The sequence below is a fragment of the Sphaeramia orbicularis genome, chromosome 19, assembly GCF_902148855.1.
Source record: "Sphaeramia orbicularis chromosome 19, fSphaOr1.1, whole genome shotgun sequence".
Lineage (NCBI taxonomy): Eukaryota > Metazoa > Chordata > Actinopteri > Kurtiformes > Apogonidae > Sphaeramia > Sphaeramia orbicularis.
In genome coordinates, this window is record NC_043975.1 from 32,922,772 (window position 1) to 32,941,110 (window position 18,339).

The 18,339-nt window shown below is 35.4% G+C and overlaps 2 protein-coding genes across 3 annotated transcripts; both read left to right on the forward strand.

The window, feature by feature from the left end:
• Positions 1-5,324: 5,324 nt before the first annotated feature.
• On the forward strand, positions 5,325-7,784 carry cabp5a (calcium binding protein 5a). The gene is made up of 7 exons (XM_030121798.1): positions 5,325-5,530; positions 5,743-5,792; positions 6,079-6,109; positions 6,236-6,379; positions 6,826-6,935; positions 7,071-7,218; positions 7,404-7,784. Exons 1-7 carry the CDS (start codon positions 5,491-5,493, stop codon positions 7,430-7,432), a joined length of 552 nt encoding a protein of 183 aa, XP_029977658.1. The 5' UTR covers positions 5,325-5,490; the 3' UTR covers positions 7,433-7,784.
• A 1,990-nt stretch (positions 7,785-9,774) lies between these two features.
• On the forward strand, positions 9,775-18,020 carry nif3l1 (NIF3 NGG1 interacting factor 3-like 1 (S. cerevisiae)). Of its 2 annotated transcripts, none has more exons than XM_030121797.1 (7): positions 9,775-10,508; positions 14,820-15,412; positions 15,608-15,764; positions 16,255-16,378; positions 16,462-16,600; positions 17,405-17,488; positions 17,612-18,020. In XM_030121797.1, the coding sequence occupies exons 2-7, from the start codon at positions 14,827-14,829 to the stop codon at positions 17,794-17,796; spliced, it is 1,275 nt and encodes a 424-aa protein (XP_029977657.1). In that variant the 5' UTR covers positions 9,775-10,508; positions 14,820-14,826; the 3' UTR covers positions 17,797-18,020. The 2 variants fall into 2 exon arrangements, with proteins under 2 accessions (XP_029977657.1, XP_029977656.1); XM_030121796.1 differs by lacking the exon at positions 9,775-10,508 and adding an exon at positions 12,795-12,895.
• Positions 18,021-18,339: the final 319 nt, after the last annotated feature.

The following is an 18,339-nucleotide window of genomic DNA, read 5'->3' on the forward strand; positions in this document are numbered from 1 at the left end:
CTTCGGCACTTCGAAATCAGGCACATTAACAGCATCAACACCTCCGTGTGGCTGATCAGATTCTCCACACAGTTACTTGTAAAACAAACTCACCAACACTGTGCCTCAGTATGATAAGAGTTATTACACACTGAGAATTATGTTAGAGATTTAGAGACTGTAGACTGAATACTGCATGGTTTTAATTACGGTAATCATTAGTAATCATTAGTCGTCAACCTTTGAATTAATTGACAAAACACGTTGATACTTGATTATTCACTTAAGAAGGTTAGTAAACCTTTAAGATGAAACAAATCACTGATTCTAGCCACTTACATGTGAATAATTTCTAGTTTCTTTACTCTTCCAGAATGCGGAAAAACAACACATTTGAAGAACTGAATTTATGCCATTGGAAACACAGTGATACCTTTCAGATTTATTTGACATTATGCATATCGAACAAAAACTGGTTTGAAATCAGTAGAAAAATATTCAGTAGTTGCATTCGTAGACTAAATTAAACAAGAGTCTTTATAACACTGGGAAAAAATTATGAAAAACAATGCTGTGTAGCTGCAAAGATACGAGGGCCGTTCTATAAGTTCATGGCCTCACCCAGAACAGAACAACACAGACTGATAATTTATATTTTAATTTTCAACATAATCTCCATTTACAGCAATGCATTTGGTCCATCGATGTTCAAGCATCACTATCCCATCACGAAAGAATGTAACATCCTGTATTATAACAACCAGTATTTCTGGGTTAGGCCATGAACTTATTGAACGGCCCTCGTACTGTATCTGTACCATAAGAATTATCATATGATTAACAGATGCAAGAAAAGTTTATGAATCCATCAAATAAATATGAATAAATGTATGATAAATAGGACCTAGAGATTTTCATCTTTCTTTTTAATGTTATTATTAATGTTTGTTTGTTTATTTATTTATTATGGGAAATCACTTTAAATGTGGCAGAAGTACATCAGAGTTAAATAACAAGTGCGACTCCAGGAAGCCTGGGACCGACTGATTTATACAAGAGCAATCTGGAACCTCACCATCAAATCTGATGTTGACAACACAGGCTGCTATACCAAGGAGCAGAATAGATATACTGTTTTGGATCTTAGTCCTGGTCAAAAGCCTGAGCAAAGCAGTCCACATAAATACTGATATCGCAGAGTTAGAAGTATTCTGTTAGAGGAAATGGGCTCAAATTTAAAGTAAAGTCACGGTTGCAAAAGGGGGTCGTAGCAACTACTGAAGACTCATATGATTTTGCCATACAGAAATATTTAAGGTTTGACAGTGTACCACAACAAATAAATGAAAATGTTTAATTGTTGTTATGTTGTAATTTTTGTTATTATGACTATTATTACTGTTACTATTACTATGATACAGAATAGTTCTCTGGTGTTTTCTACTTACACACACTCCAAAAACATAACCTGTGACACATTGCAGTGGTAATTTAGTGGTAATTTAGAATAGTTACGTCACAGTGCAGACATTTTGTGGTGATAGATTATGGCTGGTGAGAAAAAAAGGATACCACAGATTTATTTTATTATCTACGCCAAGGAAGATATGCTCTCTTTGCACTTTGTTTATTAGCAGGATTGCTCAAATGTTATGGAGCTCATGTTCATGAAACCTTTTTCTAATAAGCTCTGAAACCGATACATCGATTATCAAAATAATTCTCTCTTTATTTAGTTAAAAACTAAGTGATTAATCAAATATTAGCAGCATATTTGAAAAACAAATGTAGAATTAACCAAAGGCCTATGCAATTTAATCATCCTTACTTTGGTTTAAACATTACTTTTTCAAGTACATTTTCATGTAAATTGATTTGAATTCATATAGACCCAGTGCTACTTTTGTGGCAGTTCCTATATGAATTTTTCTCTATATTTAACCTTTCTTCAATTATTCATCATGATTTAATGTAGCATTATCCTCTGTATTTTGTGTTTATTCAGTGAAAATCAAGTATTTTCTGAAATACAATTTACTGAACATGTAGGTGTTCATAAAAACTCAGATTAATGTTGAGGGTTATTATATTAAAAACAGAGAAAATGTGACTTTTCTCAACAAAATCTATCGTTAACTGAACAGAAACCAAGTGTGTCCATCCACTGTCATTGATCCAACTCCATCAGTTTTACTGGTGAATCGGTGTTGTAGAAAATGTCAGTGTGTCCACGTTCACTATGGAGCCTCTGAACGTCCAAATGGGTCATATCTGATGACTGTGAAAAGATGACAAAGTGCATTTTACACCAATTATTTACATGTATTTATAAGAGTAGTGGATCAACCTCTTAAAACAGTTTAGATCAGTAGATGAAAATAGTTTCCAGTGGCTGTTTGGGTCTTTATGGGTTAAATGTAGTTTTTTGTAGAATGTGTTTGGTAATGATCTGTCTCTCTACATCATCGTGGTTACATATGGCTCAATATTTGCTTTCATAATCCGCATACACTGTAATCTCTACACTGAGCACTTCTACACACATAACTAATACACATCCCAACATATAACACAGAAATTTTAATAATGTATTCAATTTTAACAAAAGGCATTCCATATGCTGTAAAAGCATTTTACTACTACTAATCCACTTATACCAAAAAAGTTTCATTCATCTCTTAGCCTCAAATACTCCATAATCTTTTCCCTCCCCAAAACCTGTAAACTTTCAGCATCCGCCCTCCCCCTTCCTCTTTTCAGTTTTCATTCATACTCTACTCACCCATATCCCATCGACTACACATCTTTTAAAGCCCAGATAGAGCCTTGTGTAACCTCTCAGCTAACCCACTGCAATGGGGGGAAAAAAAGATAATAAAATACGAGTTGCTGTTGCAGCCTGGCGGATTACGCTTCTTACGCAAAGAGATTTTTGATGAACTTATGTAACTGGGAGGCAGACGGGGGGGAAATGTCAGAGCAGAGGACATAAACCATCATGACCTGCTGTAAAGGCTCTACATATGTATCAAATTTCCATCAGTTCACATATAAATCTAATCATGCATGTCCACACTGATGTTTCCATTATATTTCATCGAACAGAAATAATCCTTTTTTTCATGCAGATGTAACTAATGCCCATGCAGATTATCACACCGTGGAATATTAGTTGTAATCGGGCCATGGCTCAAAAATGTTTTAATGTCATGTCCTTCAAAAATAATACAGCTACAACAATAGGAGCAAATTAATGTGACAGGGGTGCCATCTTCATAATCATGTGTACGTTTTTGTTTTTGTTTTTTACAAGCCTTTGCTGGTATGTGCTTGTCGTTGTTTACTATGTTGGTATGTGTTACTTCCGTTACCATTGTTGATGTGTAATTATTGCTGAAATATATTGTATTATCAGTTATGCAGACTATCAATTAGATAGTTACTATGTGTAATATACATCAGTTTTCCTAATCTGTTTACTATCTGTTATTTACATTGTTAGGACTCAAAACAGATGCAACTTTATCATTAAGGAAGCAAAAGTCATATGTTTTGTTGTATAAATGAGAGGTGGGTGTGGGATTTAATAAGTTTTCTTCTTCCCACTCCTTTTTGAGCAATACATATTGAATTTATTTTGTTATTACTAGTGTACATGGCAGTTACGATATTGTCTTGATCACCTTTATTTATTATTGTACACATAAGAGTTTTGTGTTTTCTTCTGCTCACAACAAATAAATGGATGAATGAATGAGCAATTTTTTCAGTGTTCTAATAACCATGATTAGACATGAAATGGAAATTTTGTTAAAACAGCGTTAGCTGCTTTAATTTATCAGTGAAATAATTTCAATCAGGGGCCATGGAAAAATTCACTATAACCTTTGCGATCACAGTACTTTTCTGATTATCTTGTTATCTTCCATAAGTATCTCACTTTGTGTTGACAAAAATGCAGTAATCCAGTGGTTTAAGAGTTTAAAAGCCTCCTTTCTACATCAGTTATGAAACACTTTGAGTAAGAAAATTGTTTCCTGTGATACACCCTTCAGAGTGTTGTTAAGAGGTGGCTCTCTCATTAATCTCTCTGGAGGAAAAACTGTGGGGAAAGGTGGAACCCCGCTTTTGAATCAAATAGTTTTTCTTGAAATATTGACATTCTCTTAACCATATACCCTTCCATATGTGCACATGGACACAGAAATGTAAGCACACCTAGACATGACATCAACAATAGATGAGATAAAGAAAAAGGAAAACCCAAGTGGAAAAAAATAATCTATGCTCCATAATAGAGATTTATGCCTCATAATTCACTGGTGCAGATGCTACCAAGCTGTACTTAGTAATATTACCTTTACAAATTCTGGAAATTGTCACTTATTTTCTGGAACTTCCCACTCGAATGTTGAAGTGAGTTCTATTTTTAACCTTTAAAGACCCACAATTATTTCTTGTGAAAATTCCAAATTATTATTATTATTTTTTGTCTCTCCCAATTCTCACTGTTTTTTATAATATTACCCTCTGCATTTTCTATTTTTAAGTCAGGTATTTTCCTAGATTTAATTTACTGATTATGTAGATGTTCATAAAATGTCAGAGTAAATTTAAAGGTTATTAGATTAAATCAGAAAAATTAAGCAAAAGACCCTTTTTCGACAAAATATATAATTAATGTAACATAAAAACAAGTATCTACAACCACTACATGGGTTCTATTGTTGAATCAATGTTGCAGAAGATGACTGTGTTTCTGCGTTCATTACAGAGCCTCTAAACATAAAAATAGGTCAGATCTGATGATCATGCAACACAACAACACAAATATATTTTTATATATTGTAACTTTGTTATTTGAAAATACTGTTGTTTTTTTTTACTTTAAAAATTGAGTTAAATTTTTTAGAGACAGTACATGAAAATGGTGCATGAAATGCATCAATACAAAAAAACCCATGGACTTGTAGTGAGTGAAAAACTAACACTTTGCTAAAGAGAAAATGTAAATAATTAGTCTTTCTCCAAAAGCTTGGGTTTTTATTCCATGTTTTTAAAAGTAATAGTGGTTATAGCACTTGGAGGTCAGTGTTATAAGACTTAAGTGAATAGAATTGATGTAATTAGTTCACTGTAAACAAAGAAAGACAAACTGTAAGCAAGTAATAGTAGCCTGTAAAGGGATAGCATCCTTCTTCTCTTAGCTATGGCTCAGATAACAGTATAATTTACAATATGATGTCAACACACTGCTCAGGCTGCTTCTCATTTGCCCATGCATGATCCCACCGTCACACCACTGACTCCTCCCACCACGTATACAACCCTGAGTGCAGCCACACCTCCCATCATACAACCCCCCAGCATCCTATCCGGCTGGGCAGACGGGGACTCCAGCTGCACACCCAGAATCCGGATTGACACACAGAGGAAGAGTAGCTGAAGAGAACCAAGGGGTTTTCTGCACAGCACAGGTCACCTCGAGGATCCTGACTTTTCGTGGCGTGTATGATGCGTTTGGCGGATGAACAGAAATCACCAGATGAAGGTAAATACAGAAAACATATTGTCCAAGACATGATCTGTATTTTGCATTTCATTTAAAGTACTGTAAATGTAAAACTGACAATTTCTGCCAGTTTTCTCAAGTAAAACCTGCATGGTAATAATGTGACTGTAACAAATATTATCCTAAGTATTCAAATTATAATGTTATATATTTTTATAATCTCTCATCTTCTTGTCCATTTCCTCTTACAGAGATGAGCTTTGGAGCAGCGTGCATTTTCTTGCGAGGGGGGAAAAATATTGTAAGTACAGCAGTATCAGGATTTTTCCATTTGTTATGGGTTTGTGCAATGTTTGCAAACTGCACTGAAACGTTGATTGGATTATAACCCCAAAAGTTAAGTACCGAGAAAATCCAGACAGTTTAATCTTCTTTGTTACAAAGCCATTCAATTCCAGTGGGATTTGTTTTCCTACTTGTCAGTTGTGGTTCATGACTGATGCCCTTGTTGTATAATGCCTGGCTATATATTATCATTGCATTTCTGTTTATATTATAGTGGTTCTGATCAGTTGTTATCTTTTCAGGCCAGGGAGCTGGCTGATGATGAGATTGATGGTAAGTTAAATTCTCTTCTTCTCAGCATTCCCTACAGATTTATTCTCACTGCATATTTCATTTACATATTTTACTTTTAGATATTCACAGATTTGGTCACTTTATATCTACTGTCTCTATCTGCAGAGCTGCGTGATGCATTCAATGAGTTCGATAAAGACAAAGACGGCCTGATCACCTGTAAGGACCTGGGGAACCTGATGAGGACAATGGGCTACATGCCCACTGAGATGGAGCTGATTGAGCTGGGCCAAAATATCAACATGAACCGTAAGTCCTCACTTTAAAAATGTAAGACTTTGCCATTTTTTTTAGAGCAGAGTTTGTTACAGAACTCAGCTTAATGAAGCACAGAAAACCACAGCCAAAAAATTTGTCATAACTTTTCAACCACAAGCATATTCTGTTTCATTCCATACACCATAAAATTGCTGGACTCAACACAATATCCCCCCTACTCCCTCACACACCCACCCTCACCTACACAGGATTGCTCCAGTGTGCAATATAACTGCAATATTCACCACTGATTTTTTTTTTTTTTAATCAAAGAACCGTAGTTTTTTATAATTCACACATAGTTTTTATATGCATATTTATTCTATCCTTTTTATGGTGCCTGTTTTATTTATTGTCAGCTGCATTTTCAATGTAAAATCTGGAGTGGCAAATAAAGTCTGTCTATGTCCATGTCTATGTCTATATTTTTTCTACAGTTGGTGGCAGAGTGGACTTTGAGGACTTTGTAGATCTGATGGCCCCGAAACTTTTGGCAGAAACGGCTGGGATGATCGGCATGAAGGAGCTAAAAGATGCCTTTAAAGAGGTGAGAGTTCAAATCTGTCTTGAGTCTTTCACAGGAATCTGTGTGAAAAAATACTGTAAAACTACTGTTTACATACAAACCCTAATTCATCGTTCTGCTGTAACATACTGAGCTTATATTTTGATTTTCTATCAGTTTGACATGGATGGAGATGGAGAGATCACAACCGAGGAGCTGCGGTCAGCCATGATAAAGCTGATGGGAGAACACATGAGCCGAAGGGAGATAGACGCCATAGTAAAAGAGGCCGATGACAACGGGGACGGCACTGTAGACTTTGAAGGTATGAACTGTCCTTCAACTTTGGTGACATAAAATAGAACTTCACACCAGGAGTAGAAAATGATTCAGTAATTGAATATTCCCAGCATCAAATGATTTGTTTGTTACAGAATGAATGTGACTCATTTATTTCTGCTTTTATAATTCGTAGCATTAATCAGATGAAACTTTCTTTGTCTCCTACAGAGTTCGTCAGAATGATGTCCCATCAATGAGAGCCAAGGAGGACATTAATCATGAAAAGTACCTCCACACCTCTACAGACATATATTCATATAATTGTCTCTTCTGTAATCTTTTTTGGAAGACAACCTTTTATATAATCTAAACAAATACACACTAAAAGTAATACAATGCTGCAATGAAAACTTATGCAATATTAAGCTGACCTTGAAGAGAATTTTACAGCTATGCAAAAAGGGATTTTTTGTAGAAATATATGATATTGAAAGGATTGGAGAGATGTATTATTTTGTTTGAAGATATATATTGTATGTACAGAGAATTGGAATTGTATTTTGACATGAATGTAATGCTAAAGAAATAAATATATTCTCCATCAAAACATTTTGATGTTATTGCAATTTTGCTAAATTTTATAGACTACCACTGTGTACAGCTGTGGCCAAACATTTTTGGAAAAAGTTTTGTTTTCACAAAAGTTTGCTTTTCCACATGTTTCTAAGGTACATTCAAGAACATTTAGAAAGATTATTTAAGTGTCAAGTACTGTTATTGACAGATAAATCATATTTAAGCAAAGAATCCATTTGTGTTACAGCCAAAACGTTTGGCCACAGCTGAACTATCCATAATAGTATGTGGCCTGAATGAATTTTATTTGGATTAAATCACTCATCTATGTATGGAAATGTAACCAGTTAAATCATGCTGACATGTTCACAAATCTGGCATTTGGCAAAGAACAGAACAGACTATATCATATGTGTTTATATAATGGTTTACAAGGTGTGTGTGTGTGTGTGTGTGTGTGTGTATGTATATATATATATATATATATATATATATATATATATATATATATATATATATACACACACACACACACACACACACACACACACACACACACATATATATATATATATATATATATATATATATATATATATATATATATATATATAACATTTCTAAAATGTTTCATGGAAACTATTTTCTCATGTTAAAATTCATTACAGGGTTATTGTTTGACACCTCAGGAAAAGTAAGAACAGCAAATGTGTTCTACTCATGAACTCTTCATCCTACTTATAACTTACAGTCACAGAAAAAATTATTAGACCACCCTTGTTTTCTTCAATTTCTTGTTCATTTTAATGCCTGGTACAACTAAAGGTACATTTTTTTGGACAAATATAATGATAACAACAAAAATAGCTTATAAGAGTTTAATTTCAGAGCTGATATCTATCCATTTTCCATGATTTCTTGATAATAACCAAAATCCCTTCAGTTCTTACATCAATATCTATGGCATTCTACTGCCAAAAACAGTGCTTTTAGGCTTTCCATGTTTTCTTTTCTGCCTGTTTTAGTCACATGATACACACAGGAGTTAGTACTTGATTGCATAACCACTGTTTCTGATGACTTTTGATGGTCTTATTATTTTTTCTGCGACTGTATAACTGCTGGCATTCACACATATCAAGACCGTATCATTGATTAACAAACCAAAAGTAATTTAGAAATGTAACATAGTTCATTTAGCTGCATGCTCAGAAGCAAAGGGAAATTTCTTTTTTAAGCGCCAATTGTATTCTCAGCATTAAAAAACAACAACAACAACAAAAACAGCAACAACAAAAAAGACCAGACTTAGTGAAAAATAAAGTGAGACAAGGTTCTATCGATTTCAGAAAGCATTTGGACACGAAAAGATCAATATGTCTGCCACACTGTGGGTAATGATGTGGAGGATTAAGTAAGTTGGATGGACACCAGGATAAAGAGATTTTGAGGCTAAAAATGGACAGACCACATTTGATCAAGTGCCATCCATAAAACATCATCTCAAAAGTCTGACATCATACGTAACAGATTTCTAGGTATTCAGTTAAAATCCGAGCTTGCCCAGAAAAGTGGACTTTTAGAAAAAAAAAACCCACCTAAGCTGTTCTTTTTTTTCTCGCTACAAGTTGTAAACTTCATAGAAATTCGGAAATAGATAAAATAGAGATAAGCGACAGTAGATCATAAAAGTATGCCAGATGCTATTTTTCATAACATACAAGTAGTGCCAGGTCTATAGTAAATTTTATCCCTTAACCCACCAAAAATATCTTTGTTGTATTAAATTTGCAGTGTTACTAACCTCCTGTCCTGATACAAGGTACCATGAAAACTACTGTGGTTTACCCCTGACATTGTGTCAAAGTGATGCAGCTTTGATTAAATGCCCGGGGCAAGGCAGGACAGAGGGATGGGAACATGCTGCACCCTAATAGTAGAGCAACATCAGGCAGACAGAGGTGATGACTAACTGGGCAGGACTTCAAATGGACGGATAGATGGGGCGCGACGGCTTATAGTACCAATTAACAAAAGTGAACCTGTTCTGTCTCTGAACACACAGACCTAATGACTGGATGCACATCTGTCAATGGCATTCTGTAGATTGGATACAAGTGTTGGAAGGGGTGATAGCTTTGCCAATATGCTTAATGGATGAGTACCAAACTTAAAGCTTTTTTTTTTTTCCCAGAGTTGTAAACAACTGCTCTTTTGTCCGTGCTGGCAGACAGACAAACACTAATTTGTTCAGGGTATACAATGCATTGCTTCCTTACTTTGTTATCACATTTATGTTAATTGTGTGTGTATAATGAGGGGGTCCATTTTGATCTTTGCAGTCGTAGGGCAAAGACCCATGGATGAAGGTAATGCAAGGTTCATATGATGTAATGTTGGCTTCCTGGTCCCTGACCTGATCCTTCTCTGATCCCTCCAACATCCAGCCTCGACCTTTATTGTATTAATCCACAATAATCTCTCCCAGCTCTACTCTCTTGCCCTGCCCAGCAGCTTGTTGTCATGGCCATGATGAAAACTGTTTGTTTAACCCATTGCAAATGCCTCTGACATTGATAACCCACCACTGACAGCATGCCTGAGTTTGCGTGCAGATGTAATTTGTTTATTCCGTTCAGTCCTGTAATCCTTCTGAGAACGGTTGGCTACATCCGCATCCCCTGTTGAACCGACTGCCCTGCAGATGTTAATACAGCTCATCAAATTCATCTAGACTTTTCCTGTTCAGATTAATCTGCGGGTTTGTTTTATAACATCATATATGGACCGTGTTACGTAATATCAACACATAAATAGCTCCTTTTTACCATTTTTTAATAGGTCAAACTGTCAAACAAGCTTGATGTTTTGCTCTGCTTCGTCGTTTGTCCTCATTTTTAAATAACCAACTATCAGTTATGATTTCACTGCTTAAATTTTCCGTTAAAAGTTTCTTTCAAAATTATATTGATCATCATATCAAAATGTCTCATACTAATGTATATGCAAACTTAAAAATAAATACCAGTAGGGCTGAACTTTTTGCATGGATCCTGATCTGAATACAGTTTTAAAAACCATTGGTTAGTTTAATGATAAATTATCTTATCCTGATTCCAGCCACTAAAACAGAATGGAAGAACATGTTTTGTGTTTTATTTATGAGTGTAAATAACAAAAAACAGCATAGATTATTACAGAAAATTAATAGGTAGTGGTGTCATATTAGGAATTTGTAAAATTATCATATATCATTATCACATCTGCACTTTTACATCTCAATTTCAGAAAGATATGTGGAAAAATGAGTAATGATACAAAAAATGAGGTTAATTACTATGGTGTCCTTAGTTAAAAAAAAAAAAAAAAAAAGTTACCAAATATGTCAGTAGGATTCTACTATGTACAGGCTTTAGGTAAGCCTGATCATGATTTTTAAGACTCACTTCTGATTAAATCCTATGCTGCTGTTATTTAGGTCATTTTGTGTTCAGTGATAAGGCATTTTCTTTGAGACAACATTCAGCATCATCAAATATACCAAAGAACAATATGCCTATAAGACAGAATTGGAAAAACTCAGCACTTGATGATATAATGTACAATGTAATATTCCATTTAATATCCACTATAAATATGATAGGAGAAATGTTATTTAAAGTTATATACAGTATAGATACTTCCCTATAAATTCTATTAATAGTAAATATGTTCCTAAGATAAATGACAAATGCTCATTTTTTAAATTGTATAGACAAGAACCTACCTTCAGACGTAACAGTGTTTTGGGTTGATTTTCAGTTGGGTCTTAAAACACATTTTAGAAAAGAAATACTTGAAATATTCAGTCATCCAGTTTCTTAACCCTTTCATGCATGAATTATGAGAACCTTAGTCTGTATTTTTTTCTTGAGTGTTTTTATTCCTCTTTTAGGCATGAAAAAAACAATGCAATTGAAATTTTTTTTATGAACCTATTTTTCGTGGAGTTACAAAAATGTCCACTCAGATGGACACCATACATTTAATTTTTGAAGCAAAGAAACATGTATTTAAAACTCATCATCAGAAAGTGATACACTATGTGAAAACTATGAAATAAAAACATTTTTAATGCAGCTAATCTGATGTTTTCACACATTTTATCATACTCTAATATTAGTTATTATTCATTTCATGAAGATAATATCCTCTTGAGACCCTGGAAATTGACAATTTTAGCTTTTTTTTACACTAAAAAAAATGCTTGTTTGGAAACTGCATAATGCAACAGTTTTTTTTTTTTTTCAGATACATTTTTAAAATCATTTTTATTTATTTATTGATTTTTTTAATGGAATGTCCTTTGCAATGGACAGCATTTAAGTTAAACTGTCAAACTTTTGTCCCCTACAGAGGACAAAATGCATTGCTGGGTCTCAGGAGGATATGCAAAAAAAACAACAACTTTTTGCTTCAGAAAACTATTACTTACAGTCTAATAACAATTAGCAATTGTTTTACACTAAAACATGTTACTGCAGATCAGGTTTATCAAGAGCAGCAATGTTACAGTAATTGTATGAATGTCAGTGTATGGGATGGTTGCAGAAGTGTCCACTGTGTTGGCTGATATGGAACTAAAACAACAAAACCCATGAATATACAAGAGAACAGCTGGAGAAGAACTGTCCACTGGAGTGACCACTGTGCATGAAAGGGTTAATGTGTTGAATATATTTATTATAGTAGCTAAATGTTATGAATGACACAATTAAACAGACATGAATCTCATCTCCACAAACATCCACAAGCAGAAAACCAACAACAGCTATTACATTATGGAAACTTTTCAACGTCTTATACCTGTAAACGTCCTACAGACTTCTAGAACTTTAAATTCTCTATCTTCTGTCTTTTACTTCTCTTCTCTCAGTATATATGGGTTGATAGATTAATATATAAATCCGTCAAGTTTAATTGAATAAATGGATTTAAAGCCTTATTTCACGTGCATAACAAAAGAGTTTCGTTGTATTCAAACATCCAATGAAAAGCGTGGCACTGACGGACGGAAGCCGTGAAGGGACAGTGTGCTGAACGCGGTTCGGTGTAAGCTGAGTGTCCGTGAGCCATGTGTTCAGTGTTCAGGTTTCTCCACTCATGTAAGGAAAGCTCAATATAATAAATGCAATGAGTATGATTTTAATGTTGTGTAAATAGCGTTAATTATCGCAGTGTTTGTGTATGTTAGCTACTTCAGTTAGCATTGTTGTTAGCTGTGTGTGCTTGTGCTAGTGTTAGCTTTGGTCTGACTTAAGTTTGACACATGCATATTAAACATGAATATAAATAGCAGGTAGTCTGCAGTTACTTATAGTTTCAGTTTATTATTTTTGTTCTTACCTAGTGCTTCGTCAATCATTTATCTGTCGCCTAAACCAGTGGTAGGTTTTTCTACTTAACAGTACTGTGCAAAAGTCCACGGCTAACATTACAATGACAAGTTACAATGACATGCATTTCTCAGTATATGTATTAAGATCCAATGTGGATATATGGGAAGTATTTACAGTAGTAAAAACTAAAGTTTCTGGGAAAAAAAATAGCTTCTATAAACCATAGTGGTAGTATTTAGTGTGACCTCCCTTTGCACTTAACATGTCTAACTCTTTTGTTCAGACAGTATGAGATTTATTGCATTAATTTTCTGGTGTTTCAGGTGAAATGTTTGTAGTTGTTTGTGCTGCTTCTTGTCATGGGGTCAGGGGTTACACTAAACAGTGACTTTAACCTTTAGAACCCATTTAGTTAAGTTTTTTTGTGTGTCTATTAAGGGTGTGTACATATTCTGAATTTTTTCTTGTGGAAAAAGCTGGAAAAAGAGAATGACAAAATATATGTATGCTCATTTCAACTCTGCAAAAACTTCAAAGCTAAAGGTGGCCTTAGACTTTTTCACAGTGCTGTATACACACACACACACACACGTAATTCAATATCTAAGCTGCATAATGGCGATTGTAGAATCTTGTTTTTCTGTTTCTGACCTCCTCAACTTTATAGTTTGTCATTTAATGCAGTGTACGGTATATATGCCTATCTCTTTAATACCAGACTCTTCAATACACAAAATATTACACAAAAGACTGACACAATATACCAGTTTCTCAAAATATTCATAAATCAGAATTATAAACACAAAGGAATGTCCCCTGTTTACCAGAATATATCCAGACAATTCTTAAAAGTGTTGGCAAGAGAGTTGTACAACCTCTTGCAGCTCAGTCTTGTTTTCTTTTATCAAAAGAACATTTTACTGGGAATAACTTTAAGGAGTTCTGTCTTAAATCATACCTGTTCCTTTAAAAGTGAATGACAGGCTTAACTTTCTGTGAACAAATTCATAGATGTCCATCATGCGTCCTGGTTACTAAGTAAATTGTATCCTGTCCTAATATGACATCCAACCCCGTCATAGAATTACTACAGTAGCTATTCTCTGAGGCCCATCATTTCCTTGTCTTTAAATTTTTAGGGATACCAAGTAAATCTGAGGCTGTAGCGCTAAATAAGTGCAGTATTTTATGCCCAAAAACATGTAGTTAATGTTCCTGAGTTTTGTTTCTGAAAGATTGGTTTTGTTAATTGTAAACAAGATCCTCAAAGTTCTTGCAAGAAAGAGGAAAGAGTTGTGAATCATACAGCAATGATCAACAGATCCAAACTCGAAGGACCACCTCCTGGGATCTCAGTTGTATAGTTGTGAAAAAAAATTCAGGGTCTGTCTGAAACATAGCTATATTTCCCATCCTGGGAACAGTGTCACCTCGGCTTATGGCATATCTCTGGCAAGAGTGCAATGTTATTTTGTCTAAATAACAAGAGATTAACACATGGCTGAGGCCTTGGTAGTTTTCTAAAGATCACACATGAATGAACACTTGGACACGTCTTTCGGATGCCATATTGATTTTCTAACAACAGTACTGAACATTTAGTCAGTTGAACAATTGGATGTATGATGTTGTAAACATGTTTGTCTTTTCACAGATGAATTGAGGATTTCTTTGTCTTTTGTCTTCACAGGCCTCTGATGTTGACTGCATGTAGACACCTGTCACTCACCTGTAAAAGAGTTTGTACCAGGAGGAGCTTGACTTCCCCTGTCTCTGCAGTTTCATCCATCTTTGCACCTCACCCTTCACCTGCTTGCTGTTACAGTTTATTGACGAGCCGACAGACCTCAGTCTCCCTGCCTCACCCTCCATCTGTTCACTTCCCCTTTAGCTGCAGTGTTTCGAAGTTCACCCAGTGTAACAGTAAGATGGAGCTAAAGGAGGTTCTGCAGGTGCTGGAGCAGCTTGCTCCTCTTTCTCTGGCTGAGTCTTGGGACAATGTCGGCCTGTTGGTTGAGCCAAGCAAATCACGGCCCATTAAAACTGTCCTGCTTACAAACGACCTCACTGATGCCGTAATGGAAGAAGCAGAGGCCTTGAGCTGCGACCTCATTATCTCATATCACCCCCCATTGTTTCGACCGATAAAGCGTCTTGTTCAGAAAGATTGGAAGCAACGATTGGCTGTTCGAGCTGTCGAAGCTGGGATAGCGATCTTCTCACCTCACACTTCATGGGACAGTGTTAAAGGAGGAGTAAATGACTGGCTCGTTGGGGGACTTGGTAAGAGGTCACTCTGAATGGAAAATGCGTCACACAAACCTATAACCTTTGCATTTTTGATGAAGGTGTAGGCTAAATGTTGTGACACATAATACTGAACTTGTGGTCAAATAGTCTGACCAAATCTCCTCCATCTAGTCTCGTGAGTGTTTTTTTTTTTTTTTTCCATCTCTTATGTCTGTGTTTAATTCTCAGGTAGCGGCCAGGTGACTGTGCTGAGTCAAGCCTTGACTGGTGCTGCTCACAGTCATAAACTGGACTTCACTGTCCGGAGCAGTGAGGAGCTTAATGCAGTTGTGGAGGAACTGAAAGCTTGTAATAGTGGAACATCACTCCAGCATTCAGTCAACAGGTTGTTTACATATTTGTATGTAAATTATGTTTTTTGAAGTATCACAAGTAAGCCCATATTCTTTATTCATCATGACATTGTAGCTTGTGTATTCAACATGAATATGTGGTATTTCCACTAAATTATAATGAAAAATTATATTGCTCTTCTGGAGTTCTGGATTTTTTTTCTTGAACAAAAACAAACCTGATCCAGGAAGGTCATGACTTTCATGGACTGTTAGTTTCTTGTTATTTTACAATAATATTGAGTCATTAATTAGAGATGAGAAAGTCTCAGAGCTTGCCTTTAGTCTTTACATTGGCTGTGAACCTGGAGACTCTATTACTAGACGAGTGACTGTGCAGGTTTTGAGGGTCAGTTGTACAACAACAGTAAGAGAGAACTGATTTATGATTTTGGAATTTGGTCAGAACCAATGTAAAATGTGCCAAACTACCCATATGGCTAAGAGATTCTATGCACTGATGAATGAATTCCTCCCATACAGACCAGACAGCAGTGGAATCCATGTCAGTGTGACCTGCAGTGACTCAGCGCTGACCCCCAGTGTCCAGACTGTGTTAAGACACAGTGCCCTCAGCCAGTCCCTCAACGTCACAAAGTTAGAAAAGGTGAATTCATCATAAAATGTACAATACATTGGCACCTGTTTTGTTTGCATATTGATTTCTTGTGTTGCACCTTCACTTTGCAGCATCCTCTTCCAGGCCATGGCCAAGGACGATTGAGTATTCTGGACCAACCAATAACCGTAGCAACAGCTATCCAGAAAATGAAGTCCCACCTGGGCTTGAGCCACCTTCGCTTGGGTTTGGGTTTAGGGCAGACACTAGGTGAGGAATTGACAAAAACAATAACACAACAAACAATGAGTTTAACATGTAAACACACAATGAAGACAGATGTTTACCATTAGTGAGCAAAGTTGACTAATACTCTCAAAATCATTATGTCAAACTATATGTGATTTTATATACACAGATACTGTAATGTCCTATAAATTAAGGAAAGGGTTTAAAATAATATTGTACTTTATCACATTAGATTATTTTGAGCTTTTGTCTGTGTCATGTTCACTTCCTATTTGCATCTGTGTTGTGTAGAACAAAGCAAAGTGAATAAATTACAAAAAATTGCCATAAATAGTGGGAATTGTCACAGAATATAAGCATTGGAGCATAATATGACAATTATAACAAAGCAGATGTGAGATTATTGTTGTTAAACCAACAATGTGTAGCACTTCCACATATAAATACTTAAAAATAGCAAGACTTGTGTTGTATATTTTGTTGACTTGCACTTGTTTTTAGTGATGTTCAAATTTGCAAAATTCTGTAAATTATTCACTGTAATGGTGCATTTCATTTGGTTGCTTATCAATGTTATTTGCAGCTGTTTCACCACATTGAAATAACACAACATGAATATACAGACATATACTAAAACAGTCTGAATTAAACAAAGTTATTTTGAGTTAATTCATGAACTGCTCTCAGTAACTAAATTGTTTTGATTGAAGGACACAAAGCAGTAGAAAATGCATACTCTGTGTTTGAATCAATTAGAGACAGTGCTGTTAAGGTCAAGTGTTTTTTGTAATGAACTGTATTAAACTAGCATTGTGACCCTTCCAGAGTCCTCTGTATGTTCTGTTGCTGTGTGTGCTGGATCTGGAGCCTCAGTACTGAATGGAGTCAAAGCAGACCTCTACGTGACAGGTGAGTATTAACTTAAGTGTTCATATAAAACATGTATAGTCACTTGTTTGAACATGTTACTATCCAGCTTTTTTACTTGGCGTCATTATATGTGTTAATGTCCGTAATGTATGTGTTTTGCAGGTGAGATGTCCCATCATGAAGTGCTGGACGCTGTGGCCAAAGGCACCAGTGTCATCCTAAGTGATCATAGCAACAGTGAGCGTGGATTTCTGGCTGTGTTCAGGGAGAGGCTGGCTGTGCGTCTGCCCGACACTGTAACTGTGGTGGTTTCAAAGACTGACAGAGACCCATTGGAGGTGGTCTGACCAAGTCTAAGCCACAGTTGCATTTAAGTTAGTCATTAAACACATTAAAAGCATAACAGATGTTCTATTTCAATGCTTTGATTATCTGTGTGTGTCTAGGTTAAGAATTCTGATCTCAATGATGATTAAATATTTGTTCACAGAAATGATTGTTGCACAAAATCAGTGTGTGCTGATTTGACTGTAAACACTAAATGGTTGCATAAATTCACTATGTGAAAGTATGTGGCATTGTTTTTTGGTTTGTTTTTTTTTTTTGGTTCTATTTGTTTTTAGATTGCTAGTGACCGAGAATAGATGTGGTTACATTTTGGGATAAGTAGGTCAAAGTTAACATTTTTAATGAATTTTTTTAAATCTTTTTTTTTTCTCCCATTTACTTATAATGGGCGAAATTTCAAATGTCTATAAAAACATAAATTTTGTTTCAATTTACTCCCAACTTAGTACATATATAGAGGCAATTGATATGCTGACATCAGCACACACAGACATGATGACATCAACTGGACCCATGCCAAAATAAGCTACAATGCGTGCGAG